This window comes from Bombus pascuorum, chromosome 4, assembly GCF_905332965.1.
Source record: "Bombus pascuorum chromosome 4, iyBomPasc1.1, whole genome shotgun sequence".
Classification (NCBI taxonomy): domain Eukaryota; kingdom Metazoa; phylum Arthropoda; class Insecta; order Hymenoptera; family Apidae; genus Bombus; species Bombus pascuorum.
Genome location: NC_083491.1, coordinates 12615928 through 12640495, shown reverse-complemented (window position 1 = coordinate 12640495; position 24568 = coordinate 12615928). Strand labels below are relative to the sequence as shown.

The 24568-nt window shown below is 32.4% G+C and overlaps 4 protein-coding genes across 20 annotated transcripts in view; 1 reads left to right on the top strand and 3 right to left on the bottom strand.

The window, feature by feature from the left end:
• The window catches only part of LOC132906053 (calcium-activated potassium channel slowpoke), a 108007-nt gene extending 102237 nt beyond the window's left edge, over window positions 1–5770 (bottom strand). For all 11 annotated transcript variants that reach the window (XM_060957897.1, XM_060957894.1, XM_060957895.1 and 8 more), the window contains exons 1-2: window positions 4947–5770; window positions 3468–4872 (exon numbers count right to left, since the gene is read on the bottom strand). In XM_060957897.1, the coding sequence (XP_060813880.1) occupies window positions 3468–3770 (303 nt within the window). In that variant the 5' untranslated portion in view covers window positions 3771–4872; window positions 4947–5770. The remainder of the gene's footprint in view (window positions 1–3467; window positions 4873–4946) is intronic.
• A 1552-nt stretch (window positions 5771–7322) lies between these two features.
• Window positions 7323–10829, top strand: LOC132905891 (set1/Ash2 histone methyltransferase complex subunit ASH2). Of its 2 annotated transcripts, XM_060957619.1 has the most exons (11): window positions 7326–7526; window positions 7730–7885; window positions 7961–8139; window positions 8234–8406; window positions 8594–8768; window positions 9281–9489; window positions 9557–9734; window positions 9857–10001; window positions 10083–10218; window positions 10290–10541; window positions 10636–10829. In XM_060957619.1, exons 1-11 carry the CDS (start codon window positions 7504–7506, stop codon window positions 10738–10740), a joined length of 1731 nt encoding a protein of 576 aa, XP_060813602.1. In that variant the 5' UTR covers window positions 7326–7503; the 3' UTR covers window positions 10741–10829. The 2 variants fall into 2 exon arrangements, with proteins under 2 accessions (XP_060813603.1, XP_060813602.1); XM_060957620.1 differs by lacking the exon at window positions 10636–10829 and having other exon boundaries at window positions 7323–7526; window positions 10083–10231; window positions 10290–10456.
• LOC132905903 (DNA-binding transcriptional regulator BolA) lies at window positions 10536–12523 on the bottom strand. Of its 2 annotated transcripts, XR_009657882.1 has the most exons (5): window positions 11892–12523; window positions 11430–11644; window positions 11171–11239; window positions 10831–11076; window positions 10536–10696 (listed from the first exon to the last, which is right to left on the bottom strand). XR_009657882.1 is itself a non-coding variant. In XM_060957644.1 (4 exons), the coding sequence occupies exons 1-4, from the start codon at window positions 11920–11922 to the stop codon at window positions 10999–11001; spliced, it is 393 nt and encodes a 130-aa protein (XP_060813627.1). In that variant the 5' UTR covers window positions 11923–12523; the 3' UTR covers window positions 10672–10998. The 2 variants fall into 2 exon arrangements, 1 of the variants encoding a protein (XP_060813627.1); XM_060957644.1 differs by having other exon boundaries at window positions 10672–11076.
• A 155-nt stretch (window positions 12524–12678) lies between these two features.
• The window catches only part of LOC132905900 (uncharacterized), a 66385-nt gene continuing 54495 nt past the window's right edge, over window positions 12679–24568 (bottom strand). For all 5 annotated transcript variants that reach the window (XM_060957637.1, XM_060957638.1, XM_060957641.1 and 2 more), the window contains 2 exons: window positions 20227–20515; window positions 12679–14573 (listed from right to left, as the gene is read on the bottom strand). In XM_060957637.1, coding sequence (XP_060813620.1) covers window positions 14406–14573; window positions 20227–20515 — 457 coding nt within the window. In that variant the 3' untranslated portion in view covers window positions 12679–14405. The remainder of the gene's footprint in view (window positions 14574–20226; window positions 20516–24568) is intronic.

Sequence of the window (24568 nt, the reverse complement as noted above, 5' to 3'; positions counted from 1 at the left end):
AAGACACGCGATTCCCCGTTGAATTGACAAGTAAACTCAATTGATCTTCTAGCTCTGCGACTTGCTGAGTTGACCATGATATTAGAAGTAACATAACTATGACATAATTTTTAACGCTAAAATTAATCGAATGATCATACTGACAATGGTTAAAGTTCAGAGTAGATATAAATTAAATATTAGATCGTCCGAAAAGTGTCTTTCTTTTACAAATACGTTTTTTACAATGATGCATATTTATACAAACATGAAACCTAATCTGTCGAACGTTGTGATCTTTATTTTGATAGAACAAAATGGATCATACGTAATTCGATAAAATAATATAAAACGGAAAATGTTGTGCTTCCATTATTTCCTTATAAAACGAAAGAAACTTTTCGGACGACCTAATACAAGGAGGAAAAATAAATCCTTATATCAAAATTTATTCGATTCATTTATCGTCCAACCTAGAAACACACTTCTTAACACGATATACATGTATATGCAATGTGCATCTATCGAAATGGGACAAACTATGGAAATTAACTGAAAGCATAAAAATAACGAAGTACCTTCTCCAAAGTAGTGCACACGTCATGTGAATGGAAACTGCAATGATAATTCAAGTCCTAAAGTAGATCTGTGTTACGTACCTTCTGCAAAGCTAAAACTTCCAACCAACAAACATAATCGCAGTGTAACTAATTCGAGTTTTAAAAGTTTCAGAAATATCACATATTGAAGAAGACTGCTAACCAGATCACTTTGCTATGATCATTTTTCTTTTCAAATAAAAATTAATAATTTCTATTTCATATATAATATATAAATTTACTAAAATGATACTAAATGATAAGAAAAATTTAGTTTCCATAATAAGTTTTTAGCAAATTGAAATGTGATTTAATGTTATTAATATTAATTTTTAAATTAACAGAATTTAATTTTGCTTATTAACGATGTATGCTTGAAGTTAATAAAATAGGTGGTAGAATCGATTATTAGAACGCAAATTATTTAGAAACCAATCATATATCGGAATTCCTAATTACGAAGATATTCAGAGACGTACAGATTAATCAGAAAAATACACTATTTTAAATTAGAAATTTAAGAATATATAAATCATTGAATCTTGTTATACACCCTAGCAATGTTTTAATTCAAATTGGATCGAATTTTCACACCTCGTTCTTTTTTACAATGGACTAATTTTCGTATTCAGCCTGTTATCCCGTAAAGTTATAATTAACACAACCAGTAATTATAAATAACTATTCTACGAAACATTTATTCAATGTTCCAATACTTTTACCCGTCAACTTGTTATCTTCCCAATTAAAGAAGTTTCTCAAATTCACCTTTTATGTTGACGTACCAAAGAACCCCCACAAATACAAAATTATAAAAATAAAAAGGATTAATATATAATAGCATATCATCTAAACTAAAATGTTTAAAAATTTACGATAACGAAATTATTATAATACAAAAAATACTAAAAATATTCGACAAGTTTAAAACAAATATAAGTTGATCGAAGTTACTGTTAATGAAACATCTGTCTAGCATATCCATCAACGCATACCACGTTAAAAATTTGATTTTCGCTTTATAATGTCGATTGCGAATTGGTATTTTTTCGCTTGGAATCAAGACAAATAAAACAAAGATGGTAGAATCGCGAAGCTTCGAAAAAAGCTGGAAACACGCCCCACAGGATAAAGCACGCACTGCGTAGAAACTACCCCTCTACTTCAGTCAACGACGTGCTGGTTCCACGAACGAAAACTGGGTCACCAGCTACGATACTCGAGCTAACTCGTGCCGTGAACTCACTTTCTGTACATGGCGTTATATGTACATGTATACCTATCTATCTACATAACATGATATAGCTACGCGTAGACGTTATAATAATTTTTCCTCTTTCTATAGACAGTTTCTAGGCAAACACATGGTATATACTCAGCGATAGAATCATCGATACAATCTTCCTACGATCGATCACTGATGAGATAAGCGACAAACGGAAACAATGCGAAAGCATAGGAAATTGTGATCGAACATCTATCTAATAGTAAAATATTTTAGATTAATTGTGTACTGTAATATTTGAACGATATCAAAACGTTATATTTTATTGTAATTTACTTGAATTATTATTCAACTTTTTCTTGTAATTTAGAAAAATATATTATTTAATTTTAGTAGACAATTTTTAAATCACGTATTAAATTAGATTTATTTTATAATCGATATTTACGTTAGTCTACCATGTACGTAGTCTGTTTCAATGATACAATAGAAGAAAGTATATTTTACCTAGTAAAAGATGATTCATAACGTGAAACATTCACAATGACGAATAAAAATTAGCCCCAACCATCGATCGCTTTTCGACAGACACTTATACATGGATACCATGAAATATAAGATGAAGAGTGATATTATATCGAATTTATTTTGCAATTGATAAATCGATCTTGTTCCAAAATACGTAAACTTTCAACAAATTCCAAAGCTATAATATTCTTTTCCTTTCTACAAGGAATTCCAATATTTATAATATGTAATGACTGTAAACATAATCTTTCGAAACTAGACGAAGAGCTAGAGTTTGGCCCACTAACACGTTTGCGTTTGTGATCGATCGCTTTTCACTTTCTTCTTAAAAGCACAGTCATGGCAAAATCAGAACCTTTATCAGATAAAAGCAGCCTTATAAAGTATGCCTAATTCGTACTTTAACCCTCCGTGTCATAGATTATATCTCACACAGACGATCGAAACACCGTGTCACGTCTGGTAGAATACTTTAATTCTCAATCGATCTACACTATTTTTCTCGAAGACTAACAACTGCGTACAATCCAGTGAAAAATTAAAAACCATCGTAATTCTACAGAAATACAGAAATATATATTTAAATATGATTTATGCCGATGACGACAGAATTCATCGAGATCAATCGCGTCAGACTACCAAGTAAACGTAAGCAGAATGAAGAAACGTATATTAATGGAACAAATCATAGTGTATTCGTAATATTTCTGGGTCGTTTATTACTCGTAATAATCTGGATCGTTTAAAACTCAATGATGTAATAAGTAATCTTAGAAAATTGGAACCATCTAGACAAAACATCGCAAAAATTAGATTTCAAATTATCGCTAAATGAAACTTGCAAAAGTAAGAGCAAACAACAAAAATTAAAAAACAATTGTGCTTACTTATTTGCGAATATCTCTCTATCTCTCTCTCTTTTTTGCCCACTTTCTTTGCTCGTTCACTCTCTCTCTCTCTCTCTCTCCCTCTCTTTTGCCCACTTTCTTTGCTCGTTCACTCTCTCTCTCTCTCTCCCTCCCTCTCGTTCCAAAGTTACCCAGAATAACCAAAGATACGAGAAAGCAAAAGATACGCGTGCTTACAGGGAGTAAAAGCAAAGGCAGAGGAAGATTAACGGGTGAAGAGTAACTCACCAAAATACGTCCAGTGGTGGTCTGTCCAGAAATCAGTTCACCGGCCCAGTCTTTGGCCTCGGTCATAAAAGTCCCCTCGAACTCCTTGCCCTGGCGGCTCGTCTTTTGCTCTTTCTGTTTCGGGTCATTTGGGGCGAACTCGGGTTCCTTGCGACAGCAGAGGAAGGCGAACGCACGCCAGAGGAGTACGATCAGCAGCCCGGCAAGGAAAGTGAAGATGCTCGACAGCAGGAAGCACCACCATTTCCGTTCCTTCAGGCAGTCGTCTACCGGGGGCTGCTCGGTCGTCTCTTCGGTCGTCATTACGGTGGATCTCTGCTGCCCCCGGATCACACATTCACCGGCAGCTATCACAAGCGGCGGCCAACGGGGCGCTCCTTATACGCTTCATAATTTCCTGCTGCAACTCTGCACGCCTCGCGCTTCGTTGCAGCTTTCAACCACGAACTAGCTTCGCGCAGTTTGCGCCCACTCACCACTACTACTACCAATACCACCACCACCACCTCCACCACTACCAATAATACCACCACCACTACCACCGAACAACTAACCAACCTTTCTTTCTTTTCCTCTAATCTTCTTCTCCTATTTTCTTCTCCCTTAATTTTAATATCGTCTTCGCTTATACTAACTGTTCGCTCCTTTCTCCTTCTTTCTCTTCTTCCTTCTTTCTTTTCCTCCTTTTCTTCTTCCTTCTCCTCTTTTTCTTTTTTTTGTTTATGCACGCACGCCGCACGCACGCACGACGCACGATGCACGCACGATGCACGATGCACGCACGATGCACGCACGCACCGATCACCACCCACCCACCCACCCCCGTAACACGCTTACTCTCTTTGGAATTATCTTCACCGGTTACCAAAGCCTACCAATCCTGATTCTATCGCCGCTTCTACTGCCACTGCTACTGCCACCTGATTCTACTGGCTACTTCTACCGTCGCTCTTTACTCCCCCTCTCTCTCCACTGAGCTTCCCCTATATGTAATCTCCTGTCCTCTTGTTCCTCTCCTCTTCGACACAAGTCCTTCTCTTCTTTCTTATCGCGTTCGTCACACTTGTTTCTCCCTTTTCGTTTTTCTTTCTCACTTCACAACACTCTCTATCTCAGTCTTATCTCTCACTTTTCTACTCTTTCGTTTGCGATCTCGTCCACTTTTCTCGCCTCCTCGTTTCGTTCGTCCCGGTTTCAGCTGTCCTTTCCCTGTCGCGAAAATGATGGGTCGACCGATCGCGACGCTAATTTTCTACATTCGAGTCGCCTGGTCGACTCTCGTCTTGCGCTTCTTCTCTCCGTTTCGCTGGACCAATGAAAGCTTTCGATCTTTGTCTACTCTCGATCGACTAGCCCCGATTAGTCAAGTCCCTTCGCTCGTCGAGATTCTCCAGGCGTACATGTTCTCTACTCTCTGTCTCTCCCTCTCTCCCTCTCTCTCTCCCTCTCCCTCTCTCTCTAACTCTGTCTCTGTTCCACTCTCCTCTCTCTCTCTCTCTCTCTCACTCTCTCTCTCACACTCTCTCTCTCTTTCCCTCTGTACCTGTCGATTGTTCTCTCCTCGAGCTAAGATTCGCGAGACTATTTTCGAGAACTATCCAGCGCGTTTATCGCGACCGAGTATCAGTGAAAATCGGTCTCGACACGCTCGGCGGCAGCTGATGCCGCCGCCGCCGCCGCTGATGCTGCAGGTAGTTCCAATCTCGAAAGGGGGAGAAACAGAAAACAAGAAAACAACCCACTGACACCACTACGATGATATATACATACGCGTGCGTCCACGTATATACACATACGTGCGTGCGTGTGGTTCGATGTTTAACTGTATTTCAACGCGTGTGTATCTTTTGTATTAAATTAATCTGTATGTGTATATATGTATGTGTAATATTAATTACATGTGTGCGTATCAGCCTGTATATATGTGTATATTTGATTTGTATCACATATGTATAATCATACACATGACATATGTACAAATGTATCTGCGTAAGTGCGAATGTATGCGCGCGCGCGCGCGTATGTACGTGTATATACTTATAAGTAAATGTTTATGTATACGTAGAATGTGTATGTAGGCGCGCGCGCGTGTACGTGTCTACATTTATATAGATGTACATATATGTAAATAATTTTTAATTGGTATCATTTGTGTTATACGTTTTATACGTGTATATAATTATGCGCGCGCGCGCATATATACTTACAAGATTCGCGTGTATCACGTATATGTGTAAGTGTATAGTTTGTTGGTGTAAGTGTAATTATATGTATATATGAAGAAATACGTATATAATATGTATATATACTTGTATTTTACGTGTAAATATTATATAGTAAACCCAGATCCATGGATCGTACGCGACGAAACGCGCTTTCGATCACAACGACACGGAAAACTGATCTATCTGTACGCGTGTCCCGCTTTCTTAACCTACTCGACTGTACCACCGACGACGACGACGACGACGACGGCGATGAGGACGACCGAGTGTCCCAACGACCATACCACCGCTCCGCAGCAATCAATACGCAACAATGGACCGGGACCAATAAGCTCAGAGCTTTTCCTGACGTAGACGCACGCTCCGTTGCTACACTCTATTCCCCACCATCTCTTCTGCTCTACTAACCGAGCTTACCGCCAGAGGACGCCACATCGAACACCGCTGCGCCAAAACAGATGTAACCCCTGTCACAGCAACTTCTAGTTCACTAAATTATTCGGTTCCCGCTACTATTACGTACATATTTTGCCTACTTTACGTTATTCTTGATATGTAACTTTGTACTTTAAGCTTTAAAGTTTGATATTTCACTTTTGGTTTTGGAATATCTGCATAATTATGCTGTTATGAAAATTGTATTACATGACAGCGTCTCTTCGTGTGTAGAACTTTCGTCGAATATCAAAGGATTAACTTATCGCACGTTTATTGATGAATCTTTCTGATTGTAATAGCCACGAAGTCGATTGCAATATTTGTTAGAGTATTTCGCATAGTCACAATTTTTTTATTACTTTTCTTCTATTCCTCTCAAATTTTACACTGGAATCTTTGTTTCTATGTGTTTCTATTAGATTAGATTATTAAACATCTTTTTTCATTTTTAAGGTTAAACTTTTTAAGGAACTGTTTATATATATGTAATAACTGAAAATGTAAGAAAATATGTTATTATACATAACTGTAATGAATAGAATGAATCAAAATAAAAAATATTAGCAAACATGTAAAAACATTAAATAGTATGAGATATAGTCAAACTTCTATTTATATGTAAATATAATTGTAAATTCAGAAAAAATATCATTTTCTGAATTAAAAGCAAATAAACTGAATATATATTATATAATAGTTCTTTTTTACTCCTCACAAGATATACAAGATATACTAGTACAATCTGAAATAATTTTGAAATATGGTATATATATAAATATTGATATTGCCATATAATGACAAAAGTACAATTGTATTTTCGTTACTTATATATTTTTCTAATATACATTAATTATTATAATATATTATATTTTATTAATATATTATATTTACTATAATATATTATATTTTATTATAATATACTATATTATTATAATATAATATACTTATTAATGTAATACAGATAACATAATAAATTATAAAATTTATAGTGTAAGCTTCGTATTAGATGTAATAATTATATATTTTACTTACGTTAAATGAAATTTTAATTTTGTATAAATATATGTCTATGTTCTAATAAAGGTAGAATATAAATAATAATATTTATCATTTATATAACTTTTATCGTGTATATTTACTATTTACATCTTCCACATAAGATAGTGTGATAATCTCCATAGTACCCAATCGATGGTAGTGAACAATCAACATACAGGTTATAAACCGAGTTTTAAAAACTTCTATCAAACAAACAAAAAGTAAACTGAAGAAAGTATGTACATATTGTATACTGCACGTATTGTTGTATATTGTTACGCTGAAAACTTTAAGATAAATAATTAAAAAGTAACAGAAACACATAAATTTAAAGAATGTCAGAAGAAAAGTCTGAAAGGTAGTTATAAAGCATATACCTATAATATCTACCAGAATTATATAAACAATAAGTTTGTAATATTAATAGTAGATTTTCTGTAAGCTTAATTCAATTTAGAAATATTTATTTAAAGTTCACATGATAAAATAAATATTTTTGAGGTTATGAACTGAATGAGGTTATAACTGTTTTTAAGTTACATACAGACCTATTTTTTGTAGTCCAATCGATAAAGTAGAAGGAGCACAACTTGAGTCCATTGATGACAAGTTAAAATCAAAGAGCGATGATAAAAGTAAACAAAAAAATAAACCAGAAGAAAACACTGAGAAACCTAATGGCCGAACGAATAACAATGAAGCTGGAAATTGTTATTGGTAATTTATTAAAGTTTGTGTTAGATTATATAAAAAAAACAAGTATCAATGATTTACAAGTTTATACTCTTTTAGCGCAAAAGAAAGAAATCTTAACATTATAGAGCTATTATGTGCTAGTTGTTCAAGATGGTTTCATGAATCTTGCATTGGTTATCAACTAGGTAAATTGGTACCCTTTATGATGAATTATATATTTATGTGCAAGAATTGTTCTCCAACCGGTTTAGAGAGTTTCAAAAAAAACCAAGCACGTAAGAATACATTTGAATATTAACCATATTTTATGATATATAATTTGATATCTGAGTTAAAGCTCAAACATTGAAAAGAATATGATCTTTATAGCATTTCCACAAATGTGTGTAACAGCAATAGCAAATTTACTACAAATGTCGCAAAAAGAAAATGAACAAAAAACATTTTTTCATAAAGATAAGGATATTATTCCTTTCATTGAATGTCATTGGGACAGCATGACCACAATGCCACGTAGAGTAACTCAATCTTGGCATGCAACAGTAAGTCAAATATACAACTAAATAATTTAATTATTTGAATATAACTATAAAAATAAATACTTTTTTTACTTTTGAGATTGAGTATAAATAAGATAAAAATTTACTATTATACATTCCTTAAAATTATTTAGAAGTTATTTTATATACAAAAATGAAAATGACTAATAATTTAATATATATAATATAGATACATAGAGCATTGCTGAAAGATGTTGGAACATTATTCACTATTGATGAAAGCAGTTCAGATGGTCAGTTATTCGGACTCATATGTTCAGATCTCCAAATGATTAAACCAAATTATGAAGCAATGATTAAAGGTGGTCATTTGAAAGTAACTGAAATGGGTGTTCAACATGTCGGTAAGTTTAATTATCAGTCATGGGTTATATACTAAAAAATATACATACCAAAAAATATGGCCATATTAACAAATTTATTTAATGTTATAATTACTGTTATGTTTATTAGATTGCTGCATATTTAATTTCTAGTAATGTATTAATATCCGTTTTTATCAGTAAATTCTTAATAGTTAGTTTTTCTCTTTTTTGTTTTAGTTACTTCTTATCTTATCAAGATATTAATCAGTCCCATGATATCATACAACAACCTGCTTAATTGTAGAATGTCTATGACTTGAATAGGTTAAGCTACTTAGTAAATTTTACATAGTGATTTTTGTGTTTTTAATATATATTAAAAGATTGTTGTATTTTGAATCGTTAGTTTCATTAAGAAAAAATTGAATAGTTAAAATCATATGTAATCTTATTTTATCTTATCTTTTTATGCGGTTTTATATATTTAATAATGATACATTGAACATTGAAAGTTATTAAGTGATTAATAAACATAACTATGGCATATACAGTACCACTTAGTGGAGGTTTTCGTGGTCGCAATGCAAAACGTAAGTTTCCTGGAGAAGGAACAGGTACAGGACCTGGCAAAAAAGGTAGAGGTTCTGATATGACAGCTCCTAAATTACCTGCTCATGGATATCCTCTTGAGCATCCTTTCAATAAGGATGGTTATCGATATATCCTTGCTGAACCTGACCCTCATGCTCCCTTCAGACAGGTTTGCCATCATAGTGTATATTTTACAATTTTAGTATATTATGAAATTTATCAACATTATTTAACAGGAATTTGATGAAAGTAGCGATTGGGCTGGAAAACCTATTCCTGGTTGGCTGTACAGAGCCTTGAGTCCAAGTACAGTTTTACTTGCTTTGCATGATCGAGCACCACAGCTTAGGATTTCAGAAGACAGGCTAGCAGTAACTGGAGAGAAAGGCTATTGCATGGTCAGAGCAACTCATAGTATGTCAAAATCATGATCTACTATATCAGATATCCATTAATTGCATCAATAAGTATACATTAAATCATTTTGTATCCTTCTGTACTTTATATATTACACACGTTGCTTACTTACTCTTTAGATGTGAGTAGAGGTACATGGTACTGGGAAGCAACTATTGAAGAAATGCCAGAAGGATCAGCTACAAGGTTAGGATGGGGTCAAGAATATGCTAATTTACAAGCTCCGCTTGGTTATGATAAATTTGGATATTCTTGGAGATCTAGGTATGGTCTAATAAAATAACTTCAATATAGAATGGTATTTGTTATTCAAAAATATAAATACAAAATTATAATTATTGATAGAAAAGGTACACGATTTCATGAAAGTAAAGGTAAACATTACAGTAATGGTTATGGAGAAGGAGATACATTAGGATTTCTGTTAATTTTACCTGATACACATGATGCTTCACATTTACCAAACACCTACAAGGATCGGGTAAGGACTAAATGTAAGTTTGTTTATTATATTTTCATACGCGTATTATAAATTAATTGATTATAAATTAGCCCTTAGTAAAATTTAAAAGTCATCTGTATTACGAAGAAAAAGATCAAGTACCTGAAGCACTTAAGGCTCTCAAACCATTAGAAGGAAGCAAAATTATATTTTACAAAAATGGAGTAAATCAAGGTGAAGCATTCATCGATGTCAATAAAGGAGCTTACTATCCCACAGTTTCTATTCATAAAAGTGCTACGGTTTCTGTTAATTTTGGACCCAACTTTAAATGTCCTCCTGGAGATATTACGTTTAGAGGGGTATGTATTATATTGATAAAAACAAAATAAAATAATAAAAATTAAGCTTTGCATTTTTCAGAACAATTTTTCACAAATCGTTTGTATTTTGCAGATGCATGATAGGGCAGAAGAAGCAATAGCAGAACAATCCATGGCTGATATACTTTATTTTACTGAGAATGAGGGAAAATTAAGACTGGATACTTTTGCTTTATGACATTAATGTAACTTTTTATTTTTTTTTAATTACTTTCAGTTCTGATTAAGTATTATTAATAATTATATTAGTATGAATTTTAAAGCTTACATTTATCTTATTTTAACTTCCTTAATTGCATACAATTATCACATAAATTAGAACCTCAGAAAACACATCTAATACGAAGATATTACGTGTACGCGATTTGAAGTTCGAATATTGGTATAAACAGATATCCTTTTTGATATAAATATGCAATGTTTAAATTTCAAAAGTTCATTTTCCAAAACCCCCTCTACAAGCTGGACTTGGAGTTATAGTACTTTTCTCTTTCCATTGATCAAGTGTTTTGGCCTTTGTAAATAAATGATAAACATATAAGTATATTCAAATTTTACCATATTAAACTTCTTATATTATATAAAAATATTTTTATAATAATACTTACTATAATTGATAATGCATGCACGCCACCTTCTAACTCTGATTGCAATAACTTATTTATCATTCGGTGGCGCTAAATCGATAAAATTAAACTTTTACTATACAGTATACAGTAATGGTAAATAAAAAGTGATAAGCATGCACAGTTCTTGTCATTTTAAAAATATAGTTTATAAAAATACACGTATTAGCCTAATGATAAAATTTAAAATCTCTTATTTTAAATATTTGACTAAAAATTTTATTGCATTTAATATTCTCACCTTAATTAATGGTATATCTTTGAACTTATCAGAAACAACAATTACTTTAAAGTGTGTTTCAGATCCTTTAGGAACATTGTGCATATATGACTCATTTATAATTTCAATATAAGATGGATTTAAAGAATCTGTCAATTTTTTTTTTATAGAAAATTCTACAGAATTATTTTGTATTGCGCTAGACATTTTTGATACTAAGAATGTGTTCCGGTAGCCTACAAACACAATTGTATGTATAGTTTAAAGCAAAACATCATTTTTATATTGTATATAGAAAATAACTTTTTAATCAATAATCAAAATATTGTATTTGTAACCATAAATGAATTTGGTAATACCATTAAAAAACGTAATGTAATAAAGTGAAACATAACCTTTATTTGTATAAATCAATATACTACAAGTATGAAAAAATATAGACTGATGATATTACTGTCATTACTCATACAACGTATCACTTACTTCTTCCTAATATTACTGTTGTGTTATACATTTACGGAATTCTACTCCTGTGAACAAAGAAATTATTAGAATCTTTTTAGCAATGATCACGTGCTATGATCACATGAGGACAGTAAATGTTTAATCAGCCATATATATGCATTTGCTTCAAAATAACATGTGTATAAATGCAATGTTTTAAATGCAGATACTATACTGTATTTATTATTCTATCAGTATAGTAAATAGTAATTACATAAATTACAATACTTATAATAATAAAACATTTCCTTATATACAATAGGACATATTGTCAAATATTATAATTTCTAAAAAATTATTGAATTACATATTCTTTCTAAAGTTTCAGTATTCGTATAAATCATCTTTTATTCGTTTTATACTGTTGAATACGATTCCTCTGTAGAATATTGATTTTTACCGTAAAATACACTGTGCAAAATGATTTACACATATAATGCCTTATACCAATTAAAAGACAGATATTGATTTAGTTATATTTTAATACTTTCAGAGAGAAATTTGATACTACATTTCTGTCTTCTTTTTTATTTTCACATTTGAAGAAAAAGTATCGCATATTAGAAATATATCTATTTCGATATCGATCTGTTATCTATTTCTTATCTGTCATTGGGAAACCTAAAAGCAGCCATAATAATCGAATTCATACTCAGTTCTTTTTTTGTTTTTGGAAATGAGGAAAGGAAGCAGTAGGTTATTAAAATACGTTCATAGTTAAATAACAATTGGAATATTTTAGGTGATGTAATTAAGTATACACGCATTATATCTTTTAGAATACTTTATTTGATATTGTTGTATTCAGACAGATTTTCACGAGGAAAGATCCAAGCTGCGGCAAAAAGTTTACAATACAAGTTTTGAACAATAATTATCAAGTGACTAGGTGACGGATGCAGTTCCATCAGTGTTTCATCGTTTATAAAAATCGTAGGCACGTTATTGATTCTTAAACTATCCGCATCACGTTCAAACATTATGCCATCACATTCATGATAAACAAACAATGCAATAATATTATTTACATTCTAAAAAGTTACGATAAGGAATTAAAAGGTCGAGCCGTAAAGGAACGTTGACGCTTACTGGAAAGTAATGCATTTTTTCCTTTCTTTTAAATATGTTTATAGTATGTTATTTCTGTCTGCTTCACTCAATTATAAATTATCAATTTTACTGCATAAAACTGCAAGTGCAGAAAATACATCCAACATAAAATCAAATAGCTTTGCTAAAATTTAAAGCGTGGCACGACGTTATAGATAGAATTCTTTTGTTTGTTTAAATTATTATCGATTAAATTTTGACCACTTCTCAGAGACAAAGTATTGCTTGATACAACAATACAATTAAAATACCATATTAGTATATAGTTTGAGCTCAATATGAGCTGTCGAATGATATTAAGAATCTTAAATTGGCCTATGTTACAAGTATACAACAAAATGCTACGTAACTCCCATTTTTAAAGATCAGGGAATAATTCTAATTGGGTGTAACTTCCTTTTACTAGCATTCTTTCGTATCCTGTTTTTTTCCTGTGTAACACATTAAACTCCCCAAATTGTATGTACGAAGGAAATTTCAGGTTCTTACTTTAACGATCGGCCATTATAAGAATTAAAAGTAGTTTCATACTTTCACTGCTTTATACATCTATTTACATGTAACAACAGAGCTGCCAAATAGGATGTAGAAGAAAAAGTTTTGGCAAGTCTGAAGGTTATAAAATTTCAGGTATACGTTAATACTAGTGATTTGAAATGAATTTGTTGCATTATTCATGAAAAAACGTATTCAAGAAAAGCTACGAGGTAACTCGTGTTGTCGTACTCTTTACGTTCAGTCTCATAGAGTTCTTGACGCCATTGTCCTATGTGTCAAAGCCCAGGGATTTTTTAATCTTTCGCATAGCCGAGCAATTAAATACGCGGGACAGTTATTTCAAACTTTTTCTTCGTTTCGATTCATGGCATCTTATTAAAATAGCCAACGATAAAACATCACAAAATTTATGATAATATAATTTTTTTCTCTCTATATATCTCTGTAAATATTGCTAACGTTATTTTATGCAATTATAATTCAGGCTATCGTTATTCCAATGCTGTTTTTTACAGAAATATTCTATATCAGAAGAGGGTCATTTTGTTTCTATACCTATGTATATCTTTAATGTGTCCGAAAACGCATCTTTAGGCACTTTTTGATATGTTTCGCGAGGGCTATGAACAATAAATTTCTGTTTTATTTTACAATTCCTTTCGAAATTTCTCACTAAACGTTTTCACTTACATAAATGAATACATTTTTCACTTGTCTTTTTTTTTTTTTTTATGAACTATCCCATTGCGCGTTCGTTTCCTTTTGCCTTCATAACTTGTGTCATCTCTATCTTTCTTGATATAATTATTATCTTACATAGAGGAAAGCATCGATTACCGAGGAAGGTTTGTAAAAATATAGACAACGGCGCATTAACGCTGATCGTCAATAGACGTAAATTGTTTTTAGTTGATCCTTCAGTTCAGGAGGAATGGCACAAGTCTCCGTCTCCGGCTTCCTTTTCACTAAGCGACGCCAGCGTCCCCCGATATTTTTACGGAAGCCCTTTGCAAATCCAGGCCTATCCGACGGTAATGCGTGTACAAGAGTATCCTGAAATACAATAATGCATGCAGTTAAGTACATGTTATGTTTTTTCTTTCAATTTTACCGTCTTATTTTAAATTGGCTATTACACTAACCAGCAGAGAATTATACTTAACATTAGCATTTTAAAAGATTATACAAACTTTTTCTGTATTTTTAATCACAGAATATGTTAGCACTGTTAGGTGGGAAGCCTGGATATGTATAATGATTTATGTATAATCATAATTTTGATCAATATTTGGGTAAATAAAATGGTAATATCAAAACATTGTACAACCATATTGTGTACAGTATTTTTATATAGATAGATTTCTTTTTTTAATAAAAATATTTATGAGAGCTGCTTGAATACACCAATCATTGCCTGGAAGTTGTTACAACGATTTTGTATATCTTTTGTCCGTTGAACTAGCTGTTCCAGGAATTAACCAAACGTGATGTATTCAACGACTGAATACGTATTACGTTTTCTTAAATATTGGATGTTGATTTCTGTTGTAGTTTGAGACAATTTGAAATAACGTTTTCAAAGCCCATCAATATTTCCTTTCAACGTGAATATTATTCTTAATTACTGAAGATTAGTGTTCGTTTTGGAAAGAAATCTCTCATCACGAAGTTATATAATCAATAGAGCGTGTCATTGTTTAACAACGTAATAGACTAGAATTGAAACTTTATGTCGTTTTATTAGACATGATATTACGTCTATATATTATTATTTTATTCCCCACTGAATAACAGTCGCACATAGCACATAAATGTTACTAAATAATCTCTTAACCACATTATTTAGAATGACTTGCGAGACAGAATGTTTAAAAATACGAGTAATAATTTAAGTATGTATAACAAGAATTGTTTGCTTATACTATATCTTAAGTGCGCTTGATTGTTTCAACTTCAAAAATAATCAATCAAATTCAATATGTCTTTGTGAGTTTCTTCAATTCTACCAGTTTATTCTACGTTCCGTATTGTTGAATTTGACGTTTGCAAGCTTTAACAAATCTTTCGGCAGCGGTTGAAATTTATCGCTTTTGATTGTTAGATATGGCGCAGCTTACAAAATATGTGATAGCCATGTCGTAGTCAGGCATACGAGTAACGAAGTAAGGCCACATGAGAATTACGACTTACGATATACATAATACGCAGCAATACGATTAGAGTGATCTATGAAGCATAGAAATAGACGAGAACGCGTCGACTGAAAAAGCAGGATACGTCGTGTATCCGGGTGCGATGTTACGAAACCGACCGACAGGATTCAGAGCTATGTAGAGCTATGTAGAAGCCGCGAGACAGAGAAACTACATACGACATACACTATCGTTCACAAATATTCGGACACTTTAGTTGAGTTGTAACCATATTTGAATTTAATCAAAGCGTGCAAATTAATGATGAATTGCGCAAATTAATTCGTTTTACTGAGATTTCTAATCGCTTAGATATAATAATTTCGTTCCTAAGATTTTATAGGCTTGTTTGCACAATTGAATTAATATTATTAACAAAAATTTAAATATCACAAGATGCAAGATATGAGTATCAGTAAATTCCTTCATAAAATATAAGAACAAATTAAGTAATAAAACAAATTGTTACTTAGTACATTATTCTGCAAAAGATCTCTGAAAAAAAATTCTTATAATATTTATCATTTTTATTATGTATAATCTTTATAAGAATATAGATATTGTATTTTTGAGTAACAGATGACTCGAGATAACAAGTTGATACCTAAATGCAACCTTTGCAATCAACTGACTATAAAGTTAAATTACCTATTGGAACACATGGCAATAACATGTCTTGTCCTTTTTATATATATCACATATATTTACTGTTTAAATTAACAAATCAGGTTAGAACAGGTTTCTTAATCTAGCTTCGGAAATTAAAGAATCTAAAAATAAAGAGTTTGCCAAGTAACAAAATCGTTCTACAAGATTTGACAAAGTTAAACGACAATTAAGTAATTTTGCATATTGTATTTTTAAAAACGCAACATAATATTCTATTATTAATAGAAATATTACATACGACTGTAATTATTATAAAGAATACAATTACTGTAATTTTATGAATAAAATATATCTTGTCAAAAATAAGCAATGTGCGGATACTTTTGAACGGTAGTGTATTACGAGGAGGCGAACAGGAAAACCGTTGGACGGAGGTAGATGACCAGATATGTATGTATACGTGGGCAGAAGAAACTGAAATCCTCGTGTCCCGATCGACATTTAGAAACGAACCGCGAAAGACAGAAAGGTCGGGAATGAAAATATCGGTTCGGCGAATCGAGGTAACAGAATCGCAGGAATATTGCCAATATCGTCAAGGAGAGACGCATTATTTCACCGTCTACGAGACAGCTGCACCCTATGCCCGAAGTCCTGTTGCTGCTTGGCAAACGGTCGTGGCCGCCCACCTACGCTAAATTTAGAGCCAGCCAGAGGGGTAAAAGCGGGTTTTTAGGTGCGCCTATGCGTTCAAAACACCAAACATAGTGGCTTTCGCGGTTTGCCAAATGGAAAATTCAACGTTGCGACAGTACCTACGTCCATATAATTCACCGATGGCACCATTCAAACACGAGTAATAACATTATATATATATAATTGTCTTCGAGAATGTTTATCGACTTACACATAAATTTTAAATAAATATTAATGAATATGGTAGATAAAAGATAAGGAAAGAGAGTGAAAATTCAGCTTTAACAAATAGGTTAGAAATATTTGTTAATGTCTAATAAGAAATAAGATGACTGACGTATAACAGAATTTTTAACATAACTGAGACAAGGTTACAAAAAAAGGTGATTGATGTAAAAAAGACGGTTGCGCTGTATACAATATTCTAGGAAAATCACAAGGTATATGAAATGTAGACGATGAATATGGCATTAAGGACAACAATGAATAACATTAGCAGTTAAGTTGCTCAACGAATTCAAATATTGGGATGTTTTTTCTCATATTACTTAACTGTATATATGCGGCTGACACGAACAGGATCATTACGTACCACCGTTATAAACTGGCAAATACAACGAAGATTTTAACACATATGAAATAAAGTTCAACTACTACCGTTAGCGTTACTATGCCTCTTATTATTTTAAATATACTGACAACCGAGGTCGACTTGATGCTTTCTAAAATGCGATGAAGATTCGTATCGAGACTCGTGAAATTCAGCGAATGGCTAAGCGTGCCTTACAGAATTCTAATTGCGTGACGGAGTATGAAACTTGAAAATGTTCAATCTTATCTTTTTTCCACAAAGGACAGGCTAGCTTCGTGTACGTTTTTAATCGTACATAAGAAATTATGTACGTCATACGTAAGTATCTTATATCACAAGCATGGAAACTTATGTCATTTTGATCGTTTAGATAATGAGCGATTAGATTAAAGTAATTCCATGATGGGAGTAATTTAAGATTTCTAATTTGGAGAAACTTACACATAGTGATTCATGGAATCACGATTATCGTGATTATATTGGTACGATTTGAAACTTATATTGGTAAGATCTGAAAATGTGTACATAAACCACAAGATATTTCAAATATTTTATCCAAACACATTTTTCATAAAGATAACCAAAATATTCAAACAGTCAATCCTTCATCACAGTTAGTAAGTTATGATATTTAGTGACGCCATCTTTGACGCTAAATACACGTTTGAGATCACTATTCATGCTATATTTGCAATAAATGGCCCCGTAATTTTCATATACATTTTCAGATTTGTTTCAGATGTTACCAGTGTAATATCATTGCAGCGTTAATGGAATTTCAAAAAGCCTTGTATAACAAAAATTTTCTCTGATAAGTGTTTGACTTTCGACCACTTTCGCGAGTCACTGTATATCTGCGATATGTATAGTGTTCGATTCTAGAATTGAAATTCGAACGAGACTTGGTGCTTAATATAGAAATACTGTGGCTATTCTTGTACGAGACACGTAATAGTATAGGGGTAATAGAAATAGTTCAAAAACTAGAAAAGATATGTACATATATATATGAGAAAGCAGTAGAGATTTACTGGTAAGTGGAGCATGAAACTGAAACATACGTGTCATAACGGCAACAAAGCAGAGCAAAAGTGGCAACGTTGCCGATTGTTTGGGATTTTTCTGGCGGCGAGCCTCGGACTGAGCCTCGACCTTACAACTCGTTTGCCAGGCCGTCTACTCGTATGCCTCGTCCTTGGACAATCGATAGCGCCATCGACTATTATTAATAACTACTTACAATTTTCAAAGGTCTTGCCATTACCAAGTATATCCTGGAGTGTTACCAGATATATCTTTTTCAGTTATAATATATTATGTATAGCTGATGCATTATATCTACTATAAATAACATATTGCACAAGCTTTCATAATTTTATGGATGTAAATTTTAGCGAGAACCTACCGCGAAATTACTAATATACTTGAAACTACAATACGATTGGCAATATTTTATGTGATATAGACTAAAGATAAATAAAATTGTAATAAATGTATTTAAAGTCTTGTTGTTAAGATATATATATATTGTAATCGTTATCTCATTTGTATTTGTAACGAAGCATAGATATAGTCACAATTTAGTACATAAGAAGTTTTTTTTTTAAATATTGGTTGTTACGTTAATATATGATGATTTGACGATATTATTTTATATGAAGTTCGTTATAAAAATAATATGAATTCATTCAAGGCCCAAGATCCAGTTCATCAAGTTGACCAGATACAAGTTTCTAAGAAAGTTGTTTGAATTGAAGGTTTCGAAAATGTAAACGATAATAAAAATTGCAATAAGATTTTCACAAAAGTAATCTATAATTTCAATAAGTATAATATAGATCCTTTTGATAAAGTAAACACTGGTAAGCAAGCAACGAGTAACAAATATTATAATAGTACATTTGATACCTTTTACTTTTATTAAAATATGCTCGAATTTCCGTTATTTTTTTCAAATCTTTTATCCTCTAGCTCGTTTTTCAATGTAATTTTCGATTCATAATATTGATTTCCAGCAAATGAAATGTTTTTAATACTACCGTATATAAGCAAACGAAGATTAGTAATATGTATGTATGTATGTATGTATATCTACACAAGATCGATCAGTTCTAGAATACACAAGTATAGGCATAGCAACTACGATATACATAGTTTAAACCACTTTTTATTATCCTTCGAAACCAATGTACTTCCCACCAATACCTTACTCCTTAATTACATTACTTAATGACATCCTGTATCACAATATTCTTCATTTAATTTTACCCGCTAAAAGATCAAGATACAAACAAGTTTTCACACGTAGCAACTAATTCCATAAAAAGAAGGATCGTTCTATTAACTTAAGTATTATACGAGTAATCCTGGTAGTCAGAGAATAAACCAGTAAAATCTGGTAATACTGGCTCTACTGGTTAGCGCAGCCAATGTAAGTATACAGAGGAGAATATGGGCGAAGTTAGAAGGGAGAAACGCGTAGTCTTCGTTTCGTTCAAGATTACAAGTTCCAAGGAAGCAAAGAAAAAAAAAAAAAAAAAGAACCACATGATGAGAAATAAAAAAAAAATGGGAGAGGAAATAAAGTAAAAAAGCAGGGTTTATACATAGTACTAACCTGGTCGTTGTACAACGTATACTGCGTCGGTGTATGAGGCGGTGGATAAGGAGGCGGAAACTGCCAGACGAATTGATCTGCCGGATTGACCGTAGCATAGACGTTATCCTGTTCAACAGCTGTGCTGTTTCCCAGATCCGTCGATGTGGTAGTGACTGACGTCTGCGTGCAACAACCTTCACCAGGATAAGACGGTTCGACGATCGTCGAGACTGGCGATGTTGCTGTTTGAACTACGGTCGCTTCCGGATGTACTGCATTCGAATGATCCTCCCGTTTCCGCAATTTGCTACGGACAAGCCGAATGGCGATCATAGTCCCATTGCTCCCGACCATCTTTCTTTTCTGTTTCAGTCTCAGGTACAGCTTCGAGAGCTTCGCTTTAATGGATTTCGAACTTTCGGAATTAATTTTTAAGCCGTTTATGTGCCGCGGCTCTCGAATGGTATATCGAGAACGCTTGTGCCGGCTTCCGAAGAAAAATAAAAACCAAAACGTAGAGACCAAACGACCAGAACGCGTCTGTATTCTACGCGAAATAAATATAACGATTTTTTCTTTATGGCAATTTGCCTCTTATCAGTCTATTGTTTCTCTCTCTCTTTCTCTTGTAGTACTTTTTATCTTTCTTACTTCTCACGTCTTCTATTTCTGTTTCTCTTCCTTAAGCTTCTATTCCAGCATTGTGTCGCAAAGCCTTCGTCAGTTACAAGCAAAAGTATCACACGAGAGTGAAGTCTTGACTTAGAAAGTCCTGTATAACTCCTCAATTCGATTACAGAGCACCCAATTGTACGGATATTAATTCGATGTTCTGCGCGACCTATTCCGGCCCACCTTTTAACTCATGCTATCGACGAAACACTTTGTACAATTCAGCTGTTCGTTCTCGTACGTTCACTCGACTAACAACGGCGACGCGTTCGATGACTAGTTTATGAAAGAATTCTTGACGTTGAACCGCGTTGCTAGGATTCGAATGATGACTTGTAAGAGTAATTTAGCTTCTTTCTACTTGTTTCAACTAAGGGAAAAACCACCACCCGGCTTCTCTCACAGCCGAAGGGCGCGCGAGCTGCCAGAACTCTCCGAAAATTACCTCGTTTCGCTCATTTCAAAAGCCAACCGAGATCTGATCGGAACGATGCGGTGCGCGACGGTATATAACACCGTCTCGTGACGTCTCGTGACGTCACGTGGACGCTGGGCCGCGATTGGAGGTTGCCCCGAGCGTCAGCCAATCGGATCACTTACTGCGTGAAATTCGAACGGTACACGCTCGCTCGTTCACTTGAGAGCATTTCATTGTCGTCATTGCGGCCCCGGTTAGTTGTTGGAAAGGCCAGACGTGTACCATGTATACGTTTTTAAACATAACCGTGGAACAAGGGGAATAACGTAATCGAAATGTGATTCTAACGATTCTTTTTATATATAGTAAGTAGGAAATATTGCATAACGTTTTCAACACTTTACTGGAACCACATTTTGTACTTGTGTCGATTATCGTGAGAAACGAATCCGGGAAGTCGAAGTTTTTATTATTATAAGTAATATATTCTTAATTGTTATTGGTAGATCTTCAAAGCGTTTACTTCTATATTTATATTTCATTTAATTATATTTAGATCCATTTCTATTAGTAAAATTTCAATTATTCATTTTCTTTTGAGTATACAAGATAACTTATCAACTTTTAATTAATTATAAATTGTTTCACATGTAAGCAACATATACAATAATATTTAATAATATTATTAATATCGAATAATATTTATTCATGTTAAAAATGATAAAATGATGTACGATGCAATGATTGCTTTTGTTTTGTTCGTATTCAATATTTTGACGGTATATCATGTTAACAGCGAATATTTATTGAGATTTCTGTGATGAAAATTTTATTTTAGGTAATGTTGTTAACTTTTATAATTATATAAGATAAATTACACATGATTTGTAAATTACGCGTTTTGTAATGTGGTTCGAGAGGTTACAAAATGCATTCGTAATTAATTTGATGAAAATGATCATTTTCAGTATTATTTTTATGTTAACTAATTGTTTGCTTAAATATATGCTTCAGATGTATTGTATCTTAATATATTTATATTAGATAATGCTCTTTTGATTTTCCGAAAAAATATAGCGTTTCATCTAAGTTGATCTTGGCAACACATTCGCTCAAACAATACGGTATAGAGAAAAGCACGTGTCCTCCTTGAAATCACATAAATTTTGTTTTGTTTTGTCTTGTGTAGCATCGTACGATATATAGCCTATAAATAATTCAAATTTATCGAATAAATCACCTTGTATAATTAAAGATACCAAAATTTGAATTTTCCTCTTTAAAATGAACGATTTATATCTTTTGATAATAAATTCTCAATCGCTTTACTATTATCCTACCTTTTATGCTGAACTATATTAAATAATATAAAATTAATGATAATTATAAGGATCTATATTGCCATAAATGTTGCATATAATTTTGTATTTTGTCAATCGAAGTCGTTGAACAAATATTTATGAATCTGAATAGGAGTTCATATATCTCGACCCACTGATCTGGTATATTGATTCTACGTATTTAAAATAAAGTGGGAAAATCCATATTAATAATATCTATTTTAAATATTGTTTCCAATGTTAATCCCAACTGTAAATCCGGAAACAATTTCTCGTGAAATATAAGATAACCTATTGGATATAAATTTTTGAATTTTTTACTTTATTCCTGTATTTTTTATACTACTGTGAAAATATGCTATCGTAATATAAATTTCAATGAAAAATGCTTTACAACTTTTTAAACCCCTGAATTAGTAATAATTTTAGATTAAATATGAAAATGTGTTGTCCTTAGAAAGAACTTTTTTTTCTAAATACTTGTTCTATCAAATGATACTAATTATTAACGGAAGATATACAAGTTCCAATTATATTTCATAAATAATTTGTTAAACGGTTCATCTTTTAAAAAAAACTTTTTGTTACTATGAAATTATAAATTAATAGTAGAAATAAAATAAATGTGATAGAATCTATTTGCAAGAAAACGAAACTGTATATAAAGAATAGGGAATTATTGAGTTAACTCGTATGTTCTTGTCAACAGGTTGATGAACACACATAATAGAGATCTATATTGTTGTTCATTCCAAGAATTGTTCTAAAAAAAGCTCATATGTGATATTTTTATTGTTACGGGGAAATATTGACCATGTCTTGTATGCCTTGATTTTATCTTTTGATCCTTTTGACGAATGTGTTCCTCATTAAGGAGCGGCAAACAATTCTTTAGCAATGCACACGAATGGTTCGCTTATACATTTTAGGCCATTAATGTGGTTTGTTTGGTTAATGTTGAAATTTAACCTGACACTACTTAAGTAGACGCGTGTCTAGACAGAGCAGGGGTAGTTTGATGGGTGTATTCGCGTGCTCTATTTAATTAGTATCTATTCTTGTCTTCTGGGCGTGTACATAGATTGCTACTTGCGACTACATTACAAAACTAACTGAATCGATAATAAGTGTATTTACATTTACCTAATCCGGTTCATGGTCGTTGTGACCACCTTGTTCGTCGCCATATTAAAAAATAGCTTTAAAAGTCAGAAAGCAGATGTTAGTATCATAAGATTATCTCTTTAAAATAGAATTAAGATACATATTTTGATAGAATACTATATGTATTATACATAATTATTATGTTATAATAATACATAGACTACGAATTTTTATTCAAACTTATATGTGAACAAAATCAAAGAAGTAGAAGCTAAATAGAGATTTGCTTCATCATCCAAATATCCAAATAGCAATTAGACCGTGAATTTTTATGCATTCATGTAGAATTTCAAGATGCAAAAATGTATGGAATGAACGTATCAGTGAAAGTGAAACAAATCTCTGCTTACGTTTCATTCCTTTAGTTGCGTTCATAGAAATGTGGATTTGCACAAATATTCGCAGACTAATTATAACAAATACTTCACTTAGAATAATTATTATATCTGTACATTTTTGCACATTTAAATATCCCATAAATGCATAAACATCCGCAGTCTAGTAATAAATATATCTTTGTAAAATAAATGTTACTACATACATTATGTGTACATGTACGTTATTCTATACCAATGTAATTAAAAGTTAAGTGTATAGTTTGTACAGTTTTATGAAATCGACATTCAATTAGTCACCTATATAAACGGATGTGTAACAATTACATATTTGTAAATATTAAATTTCTTTTTCTTTTTATGTCGGTCTGCTATCATTTATACATGTAGTCCAATCTTTCCTGTCGTCATGATAAAACTTGACTCATCCT